Genomic DNA, 12,027 nt, shown 5'->3' with positions numbered 1-12,027 from the left:
GGGGCTGTTTTTTCCATGTCAAATGCCGAGAGGGAGGTCTCTTAACTCTCTCTGGAGCAGATTGCAACATGTTTTAGGGCTCTGGTGAATAGATTAAAGGCTGGCGAGCCGGATCTTTTGTTGAGCCACACTCAGACTCACGCAGACATGAAACCTTCGAACAACTCTCAAACCTATACCCTTCGAGCATGTAGGGTTCTGAGGGCTGTGCCGCTATACTGACAGATGGTACCAAGAGGCTTGGTGTTGCGTCCCTGTGATGGCTCACCCGGAGCCCCATCCACAGTGCTCAGCATCACCACACTGCTCAGCTTGACACACAAGCCACCAGCCTTCCAGCTCCCATGAATAGATAGCCTCTGTTGACACGGCCAAGGTCAGGTTCCTCTCTGCCACAGTCAAGGGGCGTCAATATGCACCATTGAAAAGATTATGTTCGGAATTGAAATCTTTTTTTTTTTCTCATTCGTGGAGCCTGTATTTAATTTGTTTTCTGTGAAATTCTGTGTCCACAAGTTGGTCAGTCATAAGATGGATGGATAAAGTGGCTTCCTGTCTGTCCATGTTAAAATCCTTAAAATAACTGCATATGTGTGTTCTTGTCTTTTTCTTGTAGCTTTGAGAACTTCTGAGGAGATTTTCCATCCTCTAGAAAAGCATCATGTTGGTCAGGGTGTCCTTAAATGAACATTCTGCTCACGACTAACCCAGACGTCGACAGCGGGTGTAATACATTTTGTCAACACGGAAAAATAAATGAAATCAAGTACGAGCTCGTCTCTGAGTTGATCAGTATATAATACATATGTTTGAGCCTCTCATGCAGCAGGAGTCACTTTCAAAGTGATTCAGAGCTTCTGAGCTCATTAAATGTTAATCAAAAAATCTATTTTCAGATCACTCGGAGATCAGTCATGAGGATTTCAGGCCAGATAGGAGGCCACTGCTTCTGAGTAGTGAGAGCTGACAGAACAGGATGGTCCTTTTTTTTTTGTGTGTTGGAAATGTTCTAAAAACACAGTGTTTTGGCTTGGATTATAGGGAGTTTTCACCCGAATGAAGCATAGTATCGGGATACACACCATGCGGGGAGATCTGCCCTTGAGAAAATCTCAACTGCACAAAGACTTGGAGTGGCTTCATCTTTGAATTCTGAATTGAGATCTGCTCTTGACCACGGTCCATTTTTTAAATGGCACAGAGGCAGCAGTGAGGCAACCCTGTCTCACAATAGCTTTTTGCAACACATGCACTGTCCTTTCCATTATTCATGATGTGTTTTCACAGACAGTGCCTTGAACCATGAGGAGTACTCCTGTCTGTCTTCTCCAGAAAGAGCCCTGTGGAATGAGAGAACGTGTGCGTGAGCTGCACACACTAGAAGGCCTGTTTTCATCGGCGTTTGGAGAAAAACAGATGTCCGCTAATGCTCAACAGTGTGGTTCTTCAGTGAACATGGCAAAAGTTCATACTGTAGATGAACTTTAACTGGAGCAGTTTAAAATTGTGTGCGTCTCTGTAATTCTCCGTATTAACTCTGCATCAAACAGCCAGACTGTCTTTGCGTCAGCTGATAAGATTTCTTCCTCTCTAGTCTATATTAAGAACTGTTTTTATTCAGGCTTACTTTTGTGGATTCAAGTCGTTGCTTTTATTTTTGTAGTCATTGCTTAAAGTTTAGCATTTTATAGTCTTTAAATACACAAATCTGTTTTTATAAGAGTAGAAACGTGCTGTTAAGTACACTTACTGGAACAGCTTATGTGCTTTACTTGTTTTTGAACCCATTATGTGCAAGTATTATGTTTTTTTTCCATCTGTTGTTTAACATCAGTATTAATAGTTTTATAATGACTTCTTCCCCTTCAGTTATTTACATTAATTTCCACATTTCCTCTCTCAAATAACTCGAGTTACATAACACAAAACACAGAGCAATCGATCACTTTGTTTTTTTAAATGTGGATTTCTAAGTTCCCCGGGTCAGGATTGGCCCCCAAATTACTTGTGATATGACAAATCCCGCTTGCAGATACAGGCCTTGAACTCAGAGTTTAGGTGAGCACGGAGAAACTTTCCACCTTCTGCAGATGAATTTTAAAAAGCCTTCCGGTGTCAAACTCTGAACATACATTATTCTGCACAGTGAAGGGCAAACATCCAAGAGAGGTAACAATGACCATAACAGATTTTTTGAGCGGAAGGGCACTTTGAATTTTCAGCTGGCAGGGGGGGTGTCTGTGATACCGCTTTAAAAATGCCTCCAGATGCAGCAATAGACAGTGGCAAGAAATTATTGTAAAAAACCAAATTGTTCACGTTTGATTAACTTCAAAACCCCAGGTCTCTTGTTTTTCCTTCATACCCATCATTATAATGGAACAATTCAGCTGCTTTCAAGTTGATTCTTATCCTCTACTGAAATAAACAGTTTCCCTGGAAAACTGGTTTTGCACTCATGTTTAAGAAAACGCTGAGGATAATAGTTTATGTGAATGTTAAGTGTAACAGTAGGTTAAATGAAAACTCAGTGGCACGATCACAACCGCGTCTTTATTCCTCCGCCGCCGCCGCCATCATCATTACTGTCATCACCCATTCAGTATGTTGAAACACACGCACACTTATTAGCTTAAATACAGGAGGCACGGTGAGTCACAGATATTTGCACCTTGATTAACATGTGTGGATGTATCTCTGAACTATTGTTAGGAGCATTAGCAGAAGTAATACAGACATGAACAGAGTAGAAATGCAGTGAACTGCAGGATTCACTCCAAACCCTCAGGCTATGAATCATCTTAATGTAATGTTTGCCAGCAGGTGGAAATGACTCAAATTTGTTCCCACAGTGAAATATGCAACACACTGATACTCCTCTCCTATGCTCAGGCTGGTGTACAATCAGAGCCATTTTGTTTCCATGCAGGCACCACATTAAAATGTGGTCAGATAATCAGCCATTTTTATGTGTGTACAACAGTGTGAATGAGATTGCCCCTTTGGATAAACAGTGTGCTGCTGACGCATAGGTTCATTGTGCTCACGTGAAAGAATAAACTATTATTTTGTGGACGTGATGATGATATTTATTCCTAAATATATAAATAATGTTGCTTTTGGAACAATGCGGTGCACATTTTGTTCGTTTCAGTTTTATGGAGTGTTGCAGACTGGTTCAAGTTGTGAGTCATGCTTGTGTTCTTATTACCTTAAATGAAGACATGGGCATAGGACAAAAAGGAAATCAGATATCAGCACCAGCATGTTAAGCAGAATCTCAGCCACAAAGGAGAAACTCTGCTATCTAACGAAGCACAATGGAGGAAAATATAATGTATGCAAATGAGAGAAACAGACAAAGACCCTATTCTTCTCTCTGCGGTCTGTCGACTGTATCAGATTCCTAACTATCTTCTCATCCCATCCACTGCGCTCAGACTACATTATATCAAAACACGTTTTCAGTGCCTCATAGCTGCATTGCAAGTGTTTTAAATAAAACGCTATATTAAAGTTTTATGTGTAATCTAAATGTATCTGCTTGGCCTTACAAAGTGGGTGGTTTACGGCAGAAGAAAGCATTTAAGACATCATTGCTGTGACTGTAAAATCAACGGTAAATAAGATTGGTTTCTATTAATACGAGATTCTTCTAGAGTTTAGTTGGTCAAGTTCCCTGCATCTCCCTTAGTGTTAGTTTTTTTCCAAACTGCGTAACAGTTGAGGTCTTTTTTTGGAAAATACTTACAGAGTAAATGATGAAAATGTGGTCTTCTTCTCTTTCGTATCTTCTAAATGTAATTTCATTATGTCGTGTTTTGCAGCTTCAAGGTTCCCTGCGTAGGAAGATTGAGGGCCACGCACCAGGACACACACCGAAGCAGAACGGCCTCTCCTGTGGTTTTCCCGGCTCAGACTTTAAGCGAGTCCGCGTGGACGCTGGTGGTCTGGGACACGGGACCTGCAACCATAACTTAAACCAGCCCCATTCTCTGCAGGGCTCCTCGGCCATGGGCATGCAGAGGAAGAATTACATGATGCCCCACGGATTGGGGTCGGACATATTCAACATGACCCTGAAAGAAATGAAAAAAGAGCCCATGGAGATCCAGTCTTGTGGCCAGTCGAACGCGGAGATGATTTTTGACGAAGGTGGTGGTCAGATTGACCCAGAGCTGCAGGATCTGTTTGATGAGCTGACAAAGTCAGTCCCCCCACTCAATGACCTGGAGTTTGAAAAGATGCTGAAGCAGGATGATACGTTCGGTTTGGATCTAGGTCGGCCGAGCTCAGCAGGAGCAACTGCCAGTCTGTGCTCCCCGATGGAGAAACAGATAAAGACGGAGCACTCGCCAGATTTCGGCCAGGTTCACTGCGGCTCGCCACAGCTGCGACCGGCCTCAGCGGGGCCCTCTTTCACGTTGACCAGCACCTCTTCCACCACCACGTCACAGAAAGCTAACACTCAGGCGGGACACCCCAGAGCCATGCCCTGCTGGCCAGAAATATCCCACGCAGAGCAGCTGAAGCAGATGGCGGCGAACCAGCAGCAGCCGAGCTCTCTTCTCCATCACCACCACCAAACCCCACCTGTGGGACTGACCAGCTGGGCTCCTGCCATGAGCACCCACTCCTCCACCAGCACCTTCCCCCAAGACAAGGTCTCCAGCCCGGCCCCACTCAGCCAGCAGAGGATCGGGTCCCACAGCAAAGGGATCAACAACTGCCTCTTCAAGTCGAACGGCCACAACGGCTCCCATCACTTGGACATGAAGGTTCTCAACACCAAGCCCACGTTGCACTTCAGCCCCAAAGCGCCCCACTCCGCCAGCCAGCCCATGTCCATCATGGCAAATCCGGTGACCAAGACAGAGCCGCAGCAGCAGTCACTGTCGCCGGGCCAGAATCAGCCGCATCCAGCTCACCACTTTCAGAACCAGCAGATCGCCACGTCGGGGGCGCTTTGTCTGCAGCCCAAGTCTGTTCCTGCGGGGCTGCCATTCAGACTGTCACAGCAGCGGCAGGTAAGGATTCTGTCCAAAATTCCTTTGCACATGATTGCTCTCATGCGAAAACGTTATCTGCAAACTTTGCAAAAAATACAAAAGTGAATTGAAGCTCCATGACGGAGCCGTTTTGGACATAGACAGACTTTTAAAATGCTGGAGAGGGGCATGAATTTCAACTCCATTGTAAACAGAATGGAAGTTTTTTTTTAGTATCACATATGATAGCAACAATACAACACAGCTAGTACCATAAAAACTGGCTAATTGTTAAGTTAATGACAACAACCATATATATTGTGCCATGATTTAAACATTTTCCATTGCATACTTTGAATAACTGTCGTGTGCGTTTTCAAGAAAAGCTTCAGCTGTCCTTTTTTTCCTGCTGGAAGTGTAGTGACACGATACAAAGCGCAGTCAGTCTTACTCACTTTATTCGTCTTCACTTGTTTTCCTCAGTTTGCTCGCAGCAGCAGCCAATCTGCTGTCTGGAGCGGCCACAATGCAACACTGTTTGCTTTGGGACTTTTATTGTTATTGTTCTTGTTAATGTCTGTGCCTTTGCTGTTGTGACTCCCTTCAATATGTATTCCCCCTCAAAGTGTTTTGACGATGACACAGATTGCCAGAGCATGGTGGATTAACATGCAGGACTTCTAATTTCTCTGCTTGTCATGGTGGCTCCCCGTCAGGGCACAGATATGCACAGCGGGATTTGCTAATTGGAGGTTGTTAGCTACAAGGGACAAGTGGTGGAAAATGACAGTAATCTGCTTAGCCTGGTGCCGGAGGTTGAATCACTGATTTGTTATGATTGGGGAGATTTAGACTGTCCCCTCTTTCATTTTTGCACCAACAGTATCTGTGGCTGTCTTTGTGTGAAATGATAATGCGAGCCACACAAGAGAGCTCTCATAACCTCTATAGATCAAGGGAAGTGCTTGAGTGACTGGGAGAGAGGGTGGGAGGGAGGGAGGAAGGGAGGGAACTATACAGGCATGGAAGTAAACAAGGTAGGATGACAAATACATCATCACGCAAAACAAGAGACCAGCTTTACCACTACACCAGACAGACGCTTACACCCTCAGCTGTCTTAAAAGTCCCTTTAAAATAGTTTATTTATCAGAAGCTTTTCATAAATGCTTGCAGCAGATATATAAAAAGGATGATTAAATATTCAATAGAGGCAAAAAAAGCAAATTTCTGGCCACCAAATGACCCCATTTCACCACAATCTATAAACACAATATATCATTTAAAATGATCAGAAGTACTCTTTGTGTGAGAATTAGCATTACTGTTAGCATTAAGGATAACAGCATAAGTAATACAATATTTATCGTTGTAAATGTAATGTAGCGTGTTTAAAAGCTGACTTATAAGCAATAGAAGATGGTAATTAGAAAGTACAGCAACGAAGAAGAAGGGGAACGGAGGAAGAGAGCTGGATATCAAATCATGAAAAAAGCCTTAAATGGATTTTGATAAATTATTAACAAAGCAAACTTTTCCAAAGCCCAGAGCTCCTGAAAGTAAAAGCTCGGTCACCTCTGGTCTTTTAAAACACGGAGGATGTGAGGCTTGCGCTGGAGTTCAGGAGGGGTAAAGGTTTTGATGAGGCAACTTTTGTCAAGGACGCTGTTTTTCAACGCGCAGCTCTGTTTGAACAGATAAAATGCGCAAACATGAAACCAGGGAGATGATAGTGTTGGAAATAATCGAGAGCCACACTTATAATTTTAGAACAAGTGTTTAAAAATGCTGATAAGCCTGTTTGCTTTTCGCAGTCAGCATGGACGGGGTTAAAAGTTCAGCTAATGAGGAAGGGACAGCTCGCAGAGAGGAGGAAAAAAGACTGGAGTCTCTTCCCACAGTGAACTGAATTAGTAATGCCAGTGAAATAAAGGTCCTGAAAGAATGCCCTGATCCCCTGTGTAACACTAGCGACGACGAGCAGTGGGCTTCCTCCCACTGACTGAAGCTGAAGACCTTTTTTTTTTTTTTTCCAGGAGCTTTTGTGCTTGTTTGAAGCTTCTTACAATTTAATAATCAGCTGCTGAATACATTTAAATCTGTCACTGTGTAAATCTCTGATTATGAGGTTATGCAAAAAAATTAAATAAAACAACACAGACTTCATCATTTACTTGAAGTATGAACCCATTCTGGGGCAGCACACACTGGAGGACACTAATGCACTATGAGTTAGTGTGGTTGGTGGGCAATGCTATTTCAAGGACAACATTTTGTGTTGCAAGTCCCATCAGTAGTGTAGCTGTGTTATCTTTTAGGTGGCTACATGGGCAGCTTTGGTGTAAAACTGCAGGTCGTTTGTGTTTATAATGATTGAAATGGATTCCTAGTTTTTGCAATTTTGGAAGAGTTATAAATTTCCTTACAATTTTCCAAAAAAAACTGCATGATTTTTATTTTTTATTTTTTTGTGGTAACTAAACATCAAACAGGAAACTAAAGCTAAACAGCTGATTAATTCACATTTTTCTTAATTTAATTTAGCAACATATTATTTTCCACATTCAACAAGCTACATATTAGCATCCTTGTTACATTTATACATTTTATTTTATCGAAATTTATCTATTTAGCATGTAATTATTCTAATCATGAGGAGTCATAAGAACACCTTTGGATTTTTGATCCTCATATAGCAGCATACGTTTGTATTTTTAACTATATGTGCATTCAGAATTACTCTAGCAGACGTTTGACAGGCAGTCCTATCCGAAGGGACGTATCTGTCCACTCAGCATTGAATCCTCTGACAGCAGTTTCATCATCCCAGTGGCTAGCTTCGACTAAAACCAGTTCCTATTTCAATGCTGCACAGGAGATTTGCTTTCTGCAGACGAGAATACTCTCCTTGCTGAAAACGCACAAACCCCGGAGTGCCACAGTATCCGAATGGTTACAGTGCATGCCGTTCATGCTTTCAATCTGGCTGCAGACCTGCGTGGCTCTTCGATCTCTCTCTCTCCCCTTGTTTCCTGTCCGCCTCCCAAAACTCCAAAAGCGGCAAAAAATTCCCTTCCCCCCCCTACCCAAAAAAATAAAAAATCAAAATCGGTGTAGCAGCGGTAAATCAGGACACCTCGACTTTTCTCGATGATCTCGTGGCACCACATCCTTCAGTGAGGATAAGAGCAGGGCCACAGGGGTTGAGCCTACCAGGTCACTCCGGCAGTGCTGTGAAGGGAGTACTTGTTTCCTGGGAAAGGGAGCTGCGGCCAAGTCCAGATGCCGAGGCGCTCCCCAGGGACAGCATCCTGAGACCAGACTGGAGGAAGTGCAGTGTGAGAGCCGGCAAGGCTGGGCCTGGATCACTGTCAGCTGCCTGCACTGCCGCAGGATGGGAGACTAAATCACTCCGCTCCTTCTCTCAAGCCCGAGCCACATGTGGTATTCATTTACAACAAGCTTGTGAAGAATGAGAGCGAGGAGGGGAGGGGGGGGGGTAACATGGAAAACAGCTTTATGACACATCAGGATGACAGAGAGGATTACTCAGTTGTACATGCTAAAACACCCCTCATTGGGCTTTTTTCTTACAACAAAGATGGAACAAGCCCTCTCCAGTTTACCTCTGTGGGTAAAACGTCTCTGATGGTCACAGTTTCTTACAGTCTCCATAAGTGGCTACAATGAATCAAAGCCGGTGACTCTGCTTTCTAGAGTAACGGGAGAAACCGCTGTTTTGATGTTTCAGTCCCTGCGTAACCTCATTGCCATGCTTGGTTTGCTGTGTGGGTTGAACTCAGGCAGAGAAGGCGCATATTAGCGTATGTTAAATGGCTTGTGACTCCTGACGAGTTTAAACTTCCCCTTATTCTCTAATCCTGTGCCGTTAGCTCTCCATATTTCACATGTGTATGTATATGTATACACACACACACACACACACACACACTTTCCCCTCTTTTCTTTCTGTTTTGCTTTGGGGGATCACAAAGTCACCTCCCTGTAGATTCTCTGCGAAGAAGCAGCCCTCTAAGTAATAGCTTCTGCTAAATGCACTGTTGGATTTCTAATCCATTTCACCCTGGGAAACATTTTAAGTCAACACAATGACTGACACTGTATACACAGTGTGTGTTGACTTGGATTTGGTGCACATTAACCTCCTTCATGACTAATGCTCGCACTTGGTTGAAGCTTCGGCACTGTGAGGGTGTCCTTGTGTCCACATGAAAGACGAGTTTTCCTTGGAGTGCACGGATGGTCGGCGCAGCTGCCTAAAAAAGCTCCCAAATATGCAGCGCAAGGACATGTAACATCTCAAACACTCACGACGGTGAAAGCTTATCTGCAGAGCGTACATCGGGGGACAAGACTTCAAACAAAACGCTAGTTTGGACGTCTCAATTAAATCTGAGTGCTGCCGACTACAACATTTTAATCAGCGATAGTGTCAGGAGCCAAATGGGTTTCCAGAGGATGGAACGTCTCCTTGCCAAACACAACACAGTGATCAGTAAAGGAGAGCTTATTAAATGGAGGTAGTCCTGGTGCTGGCGCTTAACTTCCCATCGGCACACATTTCCTGCTGTCTCAGGGATTCTTTCCACTCTCTTTAGACACAATTATCAAGGGAGAGGCAGGCCTTGAGGAGGGCTCGCACTCCCCCTTCCAAAAAAAGCCTCTCTCCAAGTCTCCCTTTTTCATCTGCAGAGGGAGTAGCCTTGACCACATTCTGGAGGTTGAATAGCATCTTTGACACAGATATATGATGTCTTGTAGAGTTTTGCCCTCTAGTGGTCAAACTATTTTGCTGCACAGGTTTGTTTTGTTTTCATAGCACTTTCTCAAGGTCCCAGGCGGAGAGGAAGGGGAAAAAGACACATCTGAAAATGAAATAGTAGCACCACTGACACTAATGTAAAACCATGCTGTGTCTCTTTTATCAAAGGGGGTTTTGACTGGTCCGAGGCTGCCCACTAATGGGAGCTTAGGAGTCATGTCAGCGCAGTCGCAGCCGAGGCCCTCGGCGCCCAACAACCAGCAGAAAGGCCCAGCGAAGGCTCAGGCCATGCAAAGACAGCTGAACCAACAACAGCACAGCATCAGCAACTCGGTAAGCTGCTTTTACATTATGCACATTTCACCAGTGAGTGAACAGGTCAGACTAATCGTATAATTAATGTCAACAACTCTGTCTGTTCTTTCCAGGACAAAGACAACACACACGATCAGTTCAATCGCCATCTGACAAGACCGCCGCCGGATTACAAGCAAACGAGAACCATGATGGGAGTTCAGCAAGGAAACATCTTCACAGGTATTGCATGTTTTTTTAATCATTTTGAAATGCTTTCAGTGCCGACATGTGACCTCATGGTAACTATTTTTCTTGGTGTCTTTTTTAGGTCAGAATTCCTCCCAGTCTGCCAGCAACGGCCCCGAGAACAGCCTGCAGTCCTTAACTTGTCACCTCCCGAGCGGTTCTGCTCCCAAGATGAGCCCTTCGCCGTCAGACCGCAGATTCAGCATTGGGACGGACTGTCACCCGAATCCTTGTATCAGCCAGTTCCAGCAGCAAAACAGCCACAATCGGATTGGACTGAATCAGAGTAAACCTCGGTTCCTGGGGCCAAGCGCTCAGGGAAAGTCCTTTGGGATGAACAGCGTAGCAGGAGTACAACACCAGAGAGCGACAGCTGACTTGCATTCCTCGGGGGTGGCAGGACAGGCTCTGGGAGGCCTGATGACAAATGCCAGCATGGGCTGGGCCTCAGCCAACAAGCAAGTGACAGCTGGACTCGGCGTGAGGCGGCTTCCCAACCCGCTGCAGTCTCAGAGTGCGCAGGACCTGCCCAACCATCCGTACCAGCAGCGGCACATCGGTCCTCCCAACCAGGTGGCACCAGACATCGGGATGCTCCCTCTAAACCCGGCGATGAGAGACACGGGCCCCAGACCGAACCAGGCCATGATGGGCTCTCCGTCAGCGGTGGGGAACCTGAACCAGGCGTCTCCCGAACAGAGGGTACCAGCAGGAAACTTTGCAGAACCAAGCCCCGGCTCGAGCAGCTACCAGAGCAACAGAGCCAACCGTCTGACCTTTGACTTCCTTCCAGAAGGAGACAACACAGTCCCAGGAATCAACGCAGACTCAGACTTCATAGACTCTCTGCTTAAATCCGGCTCTGGGAACGATGACTGGATGAAAGATATAAATTTGGATGAGATTCTGGGGAGTCACTCATGAATTACTAAAAAAAAAACTGACCCGCAGCTCAGAGTTCAGAGGTGGTGTATGTAGAAGGTGGAAGGGAAAACATTTGTACATAATGTTAAAATGGAATTTTATAAACTCATATTATTTGTTATCAAAGTATACTGAAGGGTTTTGTATTGTATTTACTGTGAAAGGAATTTGTGTTCTGTCCTTAGTACTCTGCATATCTGTTCCTGGTATAGTTGCTACGAAGCTGTACGTCAAGCTCTAGTGCTGTTCTATAGGATAAAATACACAATTCTCACTGTGAAAAGAAAACATTGCTGTGTTGCTTTCGACTTCCTCTGAGTTTCTAAATCTGCATCCACTGTTAAGCATGACATGGTATTTACCCTCTACAGTAAACACACACACACACACACACACACACACACACACACACAGAAAATCTTGCCACAACAAGTTTTTATTCCTTTTCGTTCGAGCCTTTTCATCTGTGGTAGTTTTTGATGCAGTTTAAATAATGTAACCATTATTTTTTTTCATGTGATATTTAATAATTATTGGGATAGTAGTTAGGCATTATAATACATGTAATTAATAAAATTTATTTGAATAAAGTGTTGGTTTTGTTTGTTCTCTTCATTAGGAGATGAAAAGTTATTATTGTAAAATGTAATCGACATGTTAATGAGGCTTCCTTGCAGTTTCTTATTGTTATAGGAACTCAGTTTAACACTAATGAAGGATGTACAAACTGTATATCCACATTAAGATGCATTTTATTTTTACGTGGACATTTGTTTTTTAGGCCTCAAC

At 44.1% G+C, this 12,027-nt stretch overlaps 1 protein-coding gene across 1 annotated transcript in view; it reads left to right on the top strand.

Moving 5' to 3' along the window:
- maml2 (mastermind like transcriptional coactivator 2) overlaps nt 1-11,828 on the top strand; it is a 34,071-nt gene extending 22,243 nt beyond the window's left edge. Inside the window, exons 2-5 of the mRNA XM_008293035.1 lie at nt 3,828-5,027; nt 9,940-10,104; nt 10,200-10,308; nt 10,397-11,828. Coding sequence (XP_008291257.1) covers nt 3,828-5,027; nt 9,940-10,104; nt 10,200-10,308; nt 10,397-11,238 — 2,316 coding nt within the window. The 3' untranslated portion in view covers nt 11,239-11,828. The remainder of the gene's footprint in view (nt 1-3,827; nt 5,028-9,939; nt 10,105-10,199; nt 10,309-10,396) is intronic.
- The last annotated feature ends 199 nt before the right edge of the window (nt 11,829-12,027 follow it).

The sequence above is a fragment of the Stegastes partitus genome, unplaced genomic scaffold (genome assembly GCF_000690725.1).
Source record: "Stegastes partitus isolate 25-593 unplaced genomic scaffold, Stegastes_partitus-1.0.2 Scaffold853, whole genome shotgun sequence".
Taxonomy (NCBI): domain Eukaryota; kingdom Metazoa; phylum Chordata; class Actinopteri; family Pomacentridae; genus Stegastes; species Stegastes partitus.
This window is presented reverse-complemented; position numbering and strand designations above follow the sequence as displayed.